This window comes from Antechinus flavipes, chromosome 2 (genome assembly GCF_016432865.1).
Source record: "Antechinus flavipes isolate AdamAnt ecotype Samford, QLD, Australia chromosome 2, AdamAnt_v2, whole genome shotgun sequence".
Lineage (NCBI taxonomy): Eukaryota > Metazoa > Chordata > Mammalia > Dasyuromorphia > Dasyuridae > Antechinus > Antechinus flavipes.
The window spans coordinates 498,541,641-498,555,115 of NC_067399.1; the positions used below are offsets into that span (position 1 = coordinate 498,541,641).

The 13,475-nt window shown below is 42.8% G+C and overlaps 1 protein-coding gene across 1 annotated transcript; it reads left to right on the plus strand.

Moving 5' to 3' along the window:
- Positions 1-667: 667 nt before the first annotated feature.
- LOC127550823 (cilia- and flagella-associated protein 157-like) lies at positions 668-13,430 on the plus strand. The gene is made up of 9 exons (XM_051980044.1): positions 668-1,102; positions 2,133-2,404; positions 3,764-3,917; positions 4,400-4,667; positions 6,322-6,452; positions 7,473-7,623; positions 8,402-8,589; positions 8,708-8,876; positions 9,478-13,430. The coding sequence occupies exons 1-9, from the start codon at positions 957-959 to the stop codon at positions 9,565-9,567; spliced, it is 1,569 nt and encodes a 522-aa protein (XP_051836004.1). The 5' UTR covers positions 668-956; the 3' UTR covers positions 9,568-13,430.
- The last annotated feature ends 45 nt before the right edge of the window (positions 13,431-13,475 follow it).

Genomic DNA, 13,475 nt, shown 5'->3' on the forward strand with positions numbered 1-13,475 from the left:
CTCACCTTGGCTTAGTCCATCTGCCAGGAAGGTTTTACTGGGATGTGCCAGTGGGCATACTACAGCTTCTTGGAGCCATAAGAGAGATGGGTGTTGAGAGGTGAGTGAGTGAGACCTCCCTGATCAACCCCTAACAAGGCTTATATGACTCAGTGGTAAAAGTGCTTTATCTGGAGTCACCCGGGGTCCCCAATTCAGACATTAATGACCTGTGTGATCTTGGAGAAGTCATTTACCTTTCCAGGCCTCAGTTTCTCACCTTCAAAATAAGGGAGATGGCTAGATCACTAGTGAATTTCTAAGTCTATGATCCTGTGATCTACAAATTGATGATAAGTAAACTTAAGAGGACCAGGAAAAAGATATATACAATGATTACAACAGTGGAAATGGAAATAACAACAATGAAGGAGAAACTGAATTCTGTGTAATTATTACCACCAAGCTGGGCTCTGGAGAAGAGCTGATCAAACTATTCCCTTCATTGCAAATGTGGAGGGCTATGGGTAGAGAATATTGCATATACTATTGGACATACTTGAAGTATTGTTAATTTTTATTTTCTCCCCATTCCCACCTCACCTAGTTTTCCTTTAAAATCTTTGTTATATGAGTTGGTTCACTGGGTATGAGATGGCAAGAGATGTGTTCAAAAATCAGTGTGCTAATAGAAACAAAGGGCATAAATACAAATAAGGTAAAAATCTTTTAAAATAAAAGCCCAATTTTTAGGAAGTATCTGCAGAAATGCAGAGGGTTGTAAGTGTGGGCAAAGGAGAGATTTTTGCATATTTAAGTGAAGCAAGAAAGGATAGGAAAAACTAATTAAATACAGTCCCAACTTGGAGGAGGTCAGTTTTTCTTTAAACTCCTTCTCTGCCTGTTACTATGTATAGAGAGGGGAGCTTCCTTAGCAACAGCTTGACCTTTTAAAGGGGCAGCAGCTACAGTTAGCGATGGCTCCTAAGAAAAAACCAGAGGCTAAGAAGAAAAAGAAGAAGATAGATATCCAGACAGCTACTAAAGCCATCGAGGAAGTCCTAACAGAGACTCGAGAGTTCTACCACAGGCAAATCCAGGAGCTGGAGAATCAACTTGAAAGGTCAGCAATTCAGGAGGCCCAGACAAGTCAGGCAGGGTTCTGCACTTTGTTGGGGCTAATTGTGGCAATAGATGCTGGGAGGGGACTTGCCAGGTCCTCTGTCTTGGCTCTGATGGGAAAGGCTCTGGATATGGAGCCTTGAGGCCTGGGTGTTAATCCTAGCTGTACCTTGAATCAGATCTGTGACCTCAAAAAAATCTCTGAGCTACTCACCCACCCTAAGCTTCCCCATCTGTAAAAGTGAAGGGTTCGGAATAAATGGCACTTATGTGCCCTTTCAGCTCTAACAGTCTGAAGAACTGCTCTGAGCACCAAGAAACTGGAGTCCAGGGGTGGATGGTCACTGTACTTGGCTCTTGGGAGAGCACTGGGCCATTGTGGGAAATTGATTTTGGATTTATTTAGCCCTTTACTACTACTCTGCCCCTCTCTCTCCTCTTCCTAGGGTCAGTGAGTAATCTCAATTTTCTGAAAAGCTCATTCATATAGAAGAAAGGGGGACTTGGTGGGTTAGTCCTCCAATGAGGGGTTTGAATTGTACAAAGGATCGGAAGGGCAGTCCACAAGAATGGATTGTAATTGAGGGCATCTCAGGCATCAGTCACAGGCCAGGGGAGAGTTTTTGGAAAGTGTGGTACAGTTTTGCATCACAGCAGATGGACAACTGCTCTATCTTTTACATGCGCATAGATCTCTGACTTTTTCCAAATTAGTTTGACCTTGGATTTGAAGAACTCCATTTTTCTCATAGTTCTATAAGGCTGATAATATTAAAGTCACCTGTTGATCTCTATTATACTTATAGCATCTTTCTGCTTCTTTGGACCTGCAATTTTCTTCTTGTATTTTTCTCCCAAGAAGTAGAAAGACAGTGTCAATGGCCCTACTTCCTGAACATTTGCTTATGGTCTCCTTCCTCAGGAAAGAGCCTTATCTTGAAGCCTTATCCCCTTAAGCATCTTGTTCCAGCTCTTCCAACCATATAGTAGGAAAAAACTGTGTCCCAACCTTTGCCTGTCTCTTACTCTAGGTACAGAAAGAAGTGGGATGAGTTGTCCCAGCAGGAGAAAGCTTTCCAGGAGGAGTTCGACCAGCTGGCTCACAACAAAAAGGAGGTTGTTTCTTTCCTGAAACGAACTCTTAATCAACGTGTGGATGAGATTGCTGAACTTAATTCTCAGCTTCAGGGGCTGCAGATCTCCAAAGAGATGGAGAAGGATGCCTTTGAGGCCCAGCTGGCCCAGGTACGCCATGAATTCCAGGAGACCAAAGACCAGCTCACCATGGAGAATATCACGTTAGGTAAGGGGAAGGTCCAAATCAGCCAGGCCATTATAACATCTTCATTGAGTGATTCCAAAGCATTCAACCAGTGACCTAGGCTATATCATGGATGAGATAGGAGGAAAAGGCAGATCTATGCCCTCAAGAGAGATTTCTTATCTAGGTAAGGACTTAAGAAATACATTGTAAACCACAAAACATTAAAGGCTAAACTCTTATTCAAAGAAGTAGGACTACAAAATAATGAATATGATCATTTAATAGGTATAGCAGAACTTAGACATTTCAAGGGGCATTACCCTGTTAAAGTAGTTCCCTCTGAGAAGCTGTGAGTTTATTCCAGAAAAGATACTGATGCATAAATCATTTCTGGAATCCTCTTTAAGGATTGCCTTCAGAGCCATTTAATGAATAAAATTTTTAATAGTGTTGAGCCAACTCTTGTTTGTTGTCTCAAAACATGATCTAGTCCAGTTACCACTTTTTTCATCAACCATGATTATAAATTAATTATTGCATTAAATAATAAAGTATTAAATACATTATAAATTATGAATGTCAAAAGATGATGATTTGCCACCAGTGAACTGGTAAGAATCCTACGATGTCCAAAGGTCATCATAGCATGGTAGCATAGTAAACACTATGGAATTTAATTTGGAGCCAAAGGATGTGGGTTCATATAAAAGTTCTACTTACCCTGTATGACCTTGGACAAATGAACTTTTTTAAAATTCTTGTTGCCAAGAATATGAGTGGCAACTTTCTTTTCTGAGTCTTCAGCAGGTGTGCTTGCAACACCCACAGAAACAGTTAGCTACCAGATCACATATACAGAGGGATGGCTTCCCAGGAGAATAGCTGTGAGAATTGGATTGAAGATCATTCAAATAACTATAGGGTCTCCCAAGGGAACCATTTTGGGGGACTCATCTAATACACAAAGTCAATCAGCCAAACCTTGCCTAAGTGTTGTAGATTTCTGAAGAGGGAAGTCAGGGTGGACTGGTCAAGAAAGGAGATGATATGATTTGAGCTATCTTGAAAGATGTCTAAGTAAATGGAAAAAATAAAGGAGAGGGGGCTTATCAAGGGGGAGGTTTTGATTGGGCAAAATCCAGAAAAGTGCAGAGAATATTAGGCACAGAGAAGACTTCATGAAGCACAGGGTGTGAATTCGGAAGCTGTTACAAACACAAATGGATCAGTGATGCTGAACCAGATCACTGAAAGACTGGGAAGTAGTGGAAGCAGAGTTCTGCCTGAGGAGCATATGGCCAGGGGCAAATCATTCCACACAGTCCAGGTCACCTTAAGGCCAGTTGAAGACTTTTGAGGGTCCTGAGGCCACTTGCTCACAAAATCTTTTCTGGGCAGGGGCTAAGTTGGCTGCACTAGAGGAATTCCAATTCCAGAAAAGTGATCTCTTGTCCAAGTTTTCCCTTTTGGAAGAGCAGCTGAAGAAGCAGCAAGATGACTACAAGTCCTATGTTTACCACATGGAAATGAAGGCTTTGACAGATAAAGAGAGGTTTGAATCTTTCTTAGTAATGGTAGGTTGGGGGACAGGAATGGTGAGGGTACAGGATGAAGTGAAATAAAGGACCTAGGGCTCTTTTCCTGGTATCTAAAGGTCATTCACCCAAATCAAAGCAGATCTAGTCATCTAAGCTTAGGCAAATAAAATAGGAATCTAGAGAATCTACCTATTAGTTCTTAGTTGAATAACCTTGCATAAGCCTGTGTGTTTGTTAGGTCCCACTTTCCTCATCTATAAAGGATTGATATTGACCTAAATGTTCTTTGGGATGCCTTCTAGCTATGATGATCTATGATTCTGTAAATCCATGACCAATTTATAAAGCATGGAATTAGAGAACATCGGCAGAAAATCCAAGGTTCTGAGGAAGACCAGGGTCTTTTTAGCTTGAGGGAAGAGGGATGTGAAACTGAATTCCAAGAATAACTAAGGTTCTGTGCATCATATAAGCTCCTTTTTTCTATTCTACAAAGACTTCGGAAGGATATAATCCATCGTATGAACATGGTGGCGGCTGAGTTTCGCGAGGTTTCTAGCTCCCAAATGGCAGAGACAACAAAAAGAGCTATCCGGGAGAACATGGTAGTGGCCCTGGATCTGGCCAGAATAAACACAGGAAACTTGGAGCAGGTAAAGGAGAATGATGCTCTGAAAGAGTCTAAGGTGGAGATGTGCAACAAGTTGGCCCTTATGGAGAGAAATGAGAAGACCATGATGAAGAACAGCCTCACTCACATCAAGGTAAGTAACCTGCCATGTCATAAGTGAGAAAGGTTCTGACCTGCCTGTTTACTGATGCCCTGTCCTAGAAAGAGGGTTTATTGGAGACTTGAATCCTTGATAAAGCTAAGGAAGCTGGGCTGAGGACAGAGTAAAGATATTAGAGAGATTTTTTCTTTAGAACTAATTTTTTTTCTCCTAGTAGCAGTGAAATAGAAGTAGAGGTGGAGAAGGGATGCCATAGGAGAAACAGGATGAAGATAGAGAATCAGGATAAAGATTACAGGAAATACAGTTCCACTTAAATGGAAGAAATTAGGGAGTGTCCTACATAGTGGGTTTTTTTTTTTTTTTGGTAATCTGCCCAAGTGGTGGCATAGCGTTTGGCACAGAGTAGGCAGCTAACAAAAGTAGACTAAAATCAAGCATCTTTAAAAACTAAAATGTACATCCAAAGTTTTGGTGGCTGTTAGGGAGCTGTCCACTACTGAGGTGCTGACAGAATTCAAATAATAAGAATAGTCAGACTAGCCTCAGGAAACATAAAAAAGGCCCCCAACCTCCTTATTACCTCTCTCTCTTCCCCCCATCCCTTCTTCTGTTTTTTGGAAGAACTAAAGAGTTAGAATCTTCTTGGCCTGGAAAAGTAAATGGGATAGTAAGGACCAGGTTTTTCTCCAGAAAACAAACTCTAGAATCTGTGTAAATCTTGGTACATTACAGAAAATTTTTGTTAAATTTTGAAGGCTCAAACAAGCCCATTCTGGCCTAGAGGATAAGTTGTAGTAACCTAATGATTGGTCATTGAGATCTATCTAAAAGGGAAGGAAGATGGGAACCTTCCCAGCAGTCACATTTCAGTCTCAGTTCCTATTTTGTGATGTTTTCAGGCCATAACTTCTCTTATTTAAAGTTCTGGAATGCATCCTTATGTTTTGTGTATTATTTCCACTTCTGGGAACAAGGCTTTTAATCACAATTATTTAGAGAGGGGAGGCATAGAGCTTTTTAAAAAGTTTTTCTTCTTCACAAGGCAGGTAGTAGGACAGCATGACTTTCTTTTGTCCTCCTATATTTCAAAACCATCTCTTACACTCAGAGACATCATGTGACTATTCTGGTCCCGAGTGGTCTAAGATTGGATGGATCTCATTGCAATTCATTCTGGTAATAGAACTATCTTTGTATAAAGCCTAGTTGAGGAGAACGATTCATATGAATTAAATGTTAGAAAGTACAAAAGACAACTTGATAAGGTAATACAAGGGACGTAATGAGATAGCTAGGTGCTAAATTATAATTATATAATTTGCAGACAAGTGCAAAGGGAGAAGAAAAAGAAAATCAGTGTGGCCTGAAACCATCAAGAAAGGCTTCACTGAAGAGGGACTTAAAGAAAAGGGAAGATTTGGGTAGATGGGGAGGAACTCATTTTAGGCAAGGGAAACAATAGTTCATCTATTAAATATATGTATGCACACACACCTATGTGTATAGACATATATACATATATATGTATTTAAATTTACACACTGGGGACATAGAGAAAGCACAATATGATTTGTCTCAACTCCATAAACTGCTATGAGAATATCCCAACCTAATCTGGAAGGGAAGCAAGTCATACGTGTTGTTCACATAATCACTACCTCTAAGCCTCTGTCTTTTCCCTTAGATAATTCAACTTCTTTCTGAAAAGTACCAGCAGCAGCAGCATGCAGAAATTGAAGCTGACCAGCTTCGAATAATATTGAATCAGGCAGAAATTGCTTTTCAGAAGATGGAGGAAGACAACAAGGAGCTAAAGTAAGATAACTTTACCTACTTCCAGAGGAGTGAAGAAGAGTGGAAGAGGGCAGAAAATTCACCCCAGTAAGCCTAGTATTTAGCATAAGAAGTCAGAGCTCTGCTTACACAGGATAATCAACCATTGAATCTCCAAGTATCGGGGGGAGAATATTAGGATGGGGCCACAGAAAGACCACTAACCTGGGAGTGAAGAGTTTTGGCTCCCAGCCTTAACTACGTTATAAACTTTGCATAGCTTGGAAATAAGCATCTCCAATCTGTGAGCTTCTGTTTCCTTTTGTTGGAGGTAGGATACAGAAATATGATCTTTTGATGTCATTTCTAGCTCGAAGAAAAATGATTTAGAGGCAGCTCCAGAACACAGAGAGTGAACAAGCCATTCATATAACCCCTCCTGATTGAGAAGTAGCAGGAAGAGGTGCTGATTCTAGCTAATGCAACCACTCTTGAGTACAGTTCTTTCTTACTTACTAGCTCACCATCCTCTTCCTCCTCCTTTTCTTCTTCTTTCTCTTCCTCTTCTTTCTCACATAAGAATGATGATGATAATTATAATGATAATAATTATGGTAATTGTAATACAGCTCTTTCTTACAGCCCTCCATCCTCTTCTCCTCCTCTTCCTCTTTTTCTTCCTCCTCTTCCTCACATAAAAATGATTATAATTGCAATAATGATAATAATGATGATGATAATGGTAATAACAATGGGAATAACAATGCTAGTGTTTATGTAGAATTTTAAAGTTTGCAAAGTTATTTGCAAATAATATCTTACTTGATCCTCACAACAACCCTAGAAAATAGGTGTTTTATTAGCCTCAATTTCCAGGTACAGAAACTGAGTTTGAAAGAGTTTAAATGACTTGCCAAGGGTCACACAGCTAGGAAGTTTCTGAGACAGGATTAGAACTCAGGGTCTTGTTACTTCCAAGTTCGGCATTTTATTAGTGTAGGGGGAAGGGATAAAATGGATAGAAAGCCAGTTCCTCATAGTACTCTGTTCCTGGATCCCCAGGAACAGGATAAAGATCTTGAAGAGGCAATTGAGTAGCCAGAATTCAGAGGAGAAGATTCTGCTAAGGGAGTTGGAAAAGGAGAGGGATAATCGGCAAAGTCTAGAGGTTTTGCTGACCAAAGTCACTTGCCACCTTCAGGACTTGCTAAAGGTGAGTATACACACACTTGCTCAAGATGTGGTCCATCAATACTAAGATCCAGAAGAGGGAAAATGTTCAATCAGAAGTGTATAGTTACCTGCCCATAGACTATAGATAATCAATGAGTAAGAAATGGGATACTAAGTAATGGGCAGGAGACCCAAAGAATATGAGGTGAAGCCGTCCTTTAAACAAAATCAATTTACAACCACAGCTTCTCCCAGCACTCTGCCATGGACAAAGAGCTCTTACATCCTTGAACTCATTTAACTCTCACCATAATGGGGTAGAAACAGAAGCTCAGCAAGGTCTGAATTCTATTTTCATCTTTGCCATCAACTGTATGACTCTGAACAAGTTATTTCATGTCTAGAATCACTGAATGCCAGAAGTGGAAGGAGCCTTAGGGACTATCCAAGTATAGCGTCCCCATTTTGCAGATTGAGAAATTGAGTCCCAGAAACAGGGAGGGATTCAGCCCATGTCACAAAGCATATCATGCCCCACCTTTTGGCCTCAGGTTCCCCACGGGCCACTGTTGAAATCCTTACAAAGTGATAAATCAGTTGCCTAATTTCGCCACAAAGAAATAGTCTTTGTCCATGCAGGACTAGAGGATGCTAATCCAAGCACTCAAAATGGTAAATTGCTGTGTGTGAGATGGCTGGGTACTAAGTTTGCTGTGATACTCACCAAGACCTGTGCAGGTAGAGGAGGTGGAGAAAGAGAGTTGTCGGGAGTTTATCCGGCCTCCAGACATTTGTCTTCCTCCTCTCCTCGCCCCCAGGCACGCCCTGAGAAAACTGAGGCTGGCGAGGTAGACCTGTTATTCCAGTTAGGGAAGAAGGAGATGCTGCGGCAGCTGCTGACTATGCTGAACAAGGCTGTGGCTATGGAGCCCAGTATCCCTGAGTTCGTGCCTCCCCCAATTAAGTCTCCCTCTCTTCAGTCCCTCCTGACAAGTATTGAGGAGAGGTGAGTGGTGATCTGACTGGGAATCATCTTCAAGGAGGAGAGATTTAGTTTGGTTTTGGAAAATTGGGGAAGAAAGGAGTCCTTTAGGTGGTCCCCTCAACCCTCTCTTTCGTCTCAGTTCTCAGGAGCCTGAGCCCTCCCCTCTGTTGGAGCAACTGGCCGAGATTCAGCCTTACAGACTTGGGGACTTGGGCCTGGTGCCCCGTCCACCCTCCGTTGCAGAGGATAGCCAAAGTACTGAAACATTCAAAAAACATAGGCTTGTTAAAGCCTTCAGCAACCCTGAGGTGAGGACATGAGGGAGTCAGGGTGCGGGCTGTTATTGTTGCTGGCGGTCCTTGGCTCTTGAACATGACACCTTGACATCAGGGAGGGGATGCCTGACATGCAGGTGAATTGGATTTAGGTGAGGGAGGCTGGACAAGGTCACTGCCTCACTTCTCTCCCCAAAGCCATCTGGGTCCAGTGGTCAGATGTAGATCAGGACCACTGGAGATGGCTCTGGATACAATAGAAGAACTAAGGTCTTCAACAGGTCTCAGTCTGACTGAGACAACTACCCATTTAGTGTTTAAGACTAGGTAGCAACTGAAGCAAAGAATCTTCTCTTTCACTCAGTCAAAAAAAACCAAACCCTAATCTAAATAAATAAATAAATCGGAGAGGGGAAGACTCTCAGGATTTCTGGCCAAATGATTGCTATTTATATGCAATCTGAGTCAATCAGGACCCAACAATGATCAAATGGGGCTTGGCCTGAGTGTATGCAAGGACAAAAAGGGAGGACTCTCCCAGGATCATCTCTTTTCTGATATATGGAAGGGATGGGATAAAGAGGGCAGAGGATGGAGCTCAGACCTTTCCTTTCCCTGAATTTTTCTTTTCCAGATTCCAAGCCCTCGAATATTGAGCGGGGTCAAGCAGGTCAGCTTGCCAGCATTCCACCTGAACCCCAATTGGGAGGGACAGCAGGAATAGTTTCCCTTTCTCCATTCCTTGGCCCTCAGCTCTAGCAAAGGGGGAAGTAAAAGAAGAAATGCATGAAGAAGAAATGCAGGCTTGAATTTGGTGGACTCATCTTTATTTCCTGGGCAAGGGTGGGAGAGAAGGTAAATGTTTTATAAAATGGTTATTACACAGAAATGGAAGAGAATCCATGCTGGTGACTGAGCCCTCCCCTCCTCTGCTATTGAATCCGTGCTCCTTAAAATAGAAGCCCTGGTGCCTGCCCTATGGTATGGTGTCAGAGAGAACCCTCCCAAGGTAAGACTGCTTCATGAGTCACCCCTCCACCAACCCCATCCTAGTGGGTCAACCCTGAGAGGCTGATGAGGCCAAATATGGTTTCTCGGGCCAAAAAAGTGAAAGGAACACTTCAGGAAATTCTGGCAGAGTAGAAAGAGTTTAGAGAAACCTTCCACGAGGGAGTGAAGAACAGAACTGAGTACTTCTTAGAATGTTGGCAGTGCCAACCAGGAAGAGTCAGGCCATGCTAGACGGATCCAAGCAAGAAAAAATCCCTTTGTAGAATACTTCCCCACTACAAATGTCGAGCCTAAGAGAGAGTTCCTTTCTTTCAGCCCCTTATCTCAAGACTGAGTCCTCCACAGGGAGGTGCTCTCTAGGTAAAGGTGCAGTATCCAGAAACGTCAGGACAGGTCTCTGGGAGAACAAAGAAGAGCAGATGCCTGAGTTGAATCAACTGATGAAGGACTATGACTCTGCTGTGATTCCTTTCCAAGCAAATCTAGAAAAACTGAGTGTTTGACATCAGAGAGTACATGAGAAAGGGGGAGGAGAGGTGCCTTATACTCCACCTTCCCTGGAACTGCCCCACCCAGTCCACAAGTATTTGTTCAGTGCCTCCTGTGGGCCAAACACTGGGGTACAAGGATGGAGAAATCTCTCCTCACAAGAACTTCCATTCTAAAGGATGGTGTTGCCAAGAAACCGTACACCGGCTGGCTTCTCCCAACATCATCACGAGGTAGGGGAAGAGAGAGTTATTGGTGGCAAAAGTGAGGTCCACTTTGGGAGAGGGCTCCAAGCCGGCCACTTAGGGAAGGAAGGTGGAGCTCCAGGAGGGGCGCTGCCTCTCAGGGTGGGGGAGGGACCTTGGATCCTTCCCCTAATGTCTTCTCTGACTTCCTAGATAGTTTTTGCTTTGGGGTTACTTGCCCATTCTACAAGGCATCCCTAATGGATGGATGTGCTTGGCCCTAGCTCATACATCTTGTCTTCTCAAAGAGACAGAAGGGCTAAGGAGAATGAAGGTAACAGAGAGCTCAGGTGAAATTTTGCCCTTTACCATTCATATCCCATCTCCCATACTGAAAGCCCTGCACTCTGTGCCCCTTTGTCTGGGACCTTTCCTTGGGGCTGGGGAAGACAGTAGCTCCCCTTCCCCAGCAGGACAAGGAGCCTCTCCCACTTCCTGTGCCCGCACCAGCCTGGGCTGCAGCATACCCATCTATGAGCTGTGGTAGGGTTTGAGGAACTGCCTCAGCTGGGCCTTCCTCAGGTGCGCAGAAGCCCCATCGGTGCAGCCTTGGTGCTGCTGCTTCCCCGGGAATCCCACTTGCAGGCAGTGTGATGCGGCAGAACACTGGATTTTGAGTTGGCAGATCTGGGTTCAGAACCTACATAAGACAAACCAGTTCTTTAAGCCTCCATTTCCTCATGTATTACCTGAGGGACACCTGAGGCTTCTCCTAGCTCTAAATCGACCACCCAATGATGCTGCTTAATGTTCAATTGCCAGGCAGCTGGAAACACACCACCCATCATACCCTGTGGCTGCCTGGAGTTGTCGGGGCTGCTGCTCTGACACTCAGAACAACACTGGCCACAGGGAATCAGGGCTGCGAGAAATCTTCATACAAGCGCCTTGAAAGCCACCTCAGGCTGGGTCAAGAGCTTAACATTCACTGTCTCATTTCAGTTCCATATCTAGAGGCAGCTGGGTAGCTTTGGAGGTAGGAAGACTTGAATTCAAGTCCTGCCTCAGACACTTCCTATATCTGATTCTGGGCAAGTCACTTCACCTCAGTCTGCCTCAGTTTCCTCATCTGTAAATTGGGGATAATAATAGTCTCTACCTCCCAGGATGTTTGTGAGGATCAGATGAAATCATATTTGTAAAGCACATTATAAACTTTAAAGCACAATATAAATGCTAGCTATTCCTATTTTGGGGTGCCACTAAGTGGCTTGCCAGGTCTGAAGTCAGGAAGACCTGAGATTACATTAGACATTTACTAGTTTGTGACCCTGGGCAAGTCACTTAATCCTCTTTGCTTCAGTTTCCTAATCTGTAAAATAAGTTAAAGAAGGAAATGGTAAACCACTAAAACCCCAAAATGGGGTCATGAAAAGAGTCAGGTATGACTGAATAACTACTATTATTATGTCTTCAAGGACTGGGGGAAAGGGGGGCATGCAACACATACATAAATGAGTAAATAAAAAGTAATTTCTAGAGGGAAGATGGGGGGAAGTGATGCATTAATCAATGAGGGATTCAAGAAAGATCTCTTATTGAAAGGGGCACCTGAACTGAAAGGAGCTAAAAATTCCAAGAGGCAGAGATGAGCAGGGAAGGCATTCCTAGGCACAGAGAATGGAGTGGTCAAAAACCCAGAGCTGAGAGATGGACCATCATGCACAAAAAAACCCAAGTAAATCAGTTTGACTGAAACATGGTGGAAAATGTGCTTTCAGCCTCCAAAGTGCTGAAACCAGACTGTGAAGGATTCCAAATGCTCAGTGGAATCTTACTTTTTTAAAGCAGGAGGAAGCCAGGAGCTTCTTGAACAAGGGAATGAGTCCTGTTTTAGGATTGCTGGTTTGGCAAATCTATGGAACCTGGGTCATGAAGACAAAAGCACAGGAAGACCCAGCAGGAGTCTGTTGCCAATAGTCAAATGAGTAATGATAAAGGCCTGATCCTCAGTGACCTTAGAATGTGGATAGGAATTATTATTCCTATCATGGTAGTATGTTGTCAATCAATAAACATTCATTATTGAGTCCCAGGAGTGCTCATGTGGTTTACCAAGTTGGGTCTAGCACTCAAGACTCCCAACTCTCAGTTCAGGCACCTTACCCTAGCATGCTGAAAGAACTTTATCTGTAAAATGAGTTGAAGAAAACAGCAAACCACTCCAGAATCTCTGCCAAGAAAACCCCAATGGGGCCACAAGACACAATTACTATTATTATGATTATGTCTTCAAGAACCTTACAATTTACTGGGTGATGGAGGCATATGATACTTACATAAATGAGGAATGGAGGTTCCTACCTGTTGTCCCTCAGGAATTTCTGTACCCAGATCTTTCCCTGCTCCTTTCCCAAACACTTTGGGTGCCATTTAAGGGTTAGTTTTGCTCCTTTAAAGTTCTTTCATCCTTATCAAAAAGTCATTCCTATTATTGTTTTATAAGAAATAATCAGCAGGATGATTTCAGAGAGGCCTAGAGAGATTTACATGAACTGATACTAAATGTAATGAGGAGAACCAGAAGATCATTATACACGGCAACATCAATATTATACAATGATCAATTCTGATGGATGTGGCTCTTTTCAACAATGAGGTGATTCAGACCAGTTCCCATGTACTTGTGATGGAAAGAGCCATATGTACCCAAGGAGAGTTCTGTGGGGACTGAGTGTGGATTACAACATAGCATTTTCACTTTGTTGTTGGCTTGCATTTTCTTTCTCATTTTTTTCCTTTTTGATCTGATTTTTCTTGTGCAGCATGATAATTGTAGAAATGTGTGCACTTATTTAACACAGATTACTTGCCGTTTAGGGGAGGGGATGGGGGGAATGGATGGAAAAAATTTGGAACACAAGGTTTTGTAAGGGTTAATGTTTAA

Bases quoted from the DNA above. Each gene is read 5' to 3' on its own strand.
- LOC127550823 (XM_051980044.1), top strand. From the start codon at position 957: ATGGCTCCTAAGAAAAAACCAGAGGCTAAGAAGAAAAAGAAGAAGATA. The intron at 4,668-6,321 runs GTAAGTAACCTG...CTTTTCCCTTAG, and splicing joins ACAGCCTCACTCACATCAAG to ATAATTCAACTTCTTTCTGA. The intron at 7,624-8,401 runs GTGAGTATACAC...CCTCGCCCCCAG, and splicing joins ACCTTCAGGACTTGCTAAAG to GCACGCCCTGAGAAAACTGA.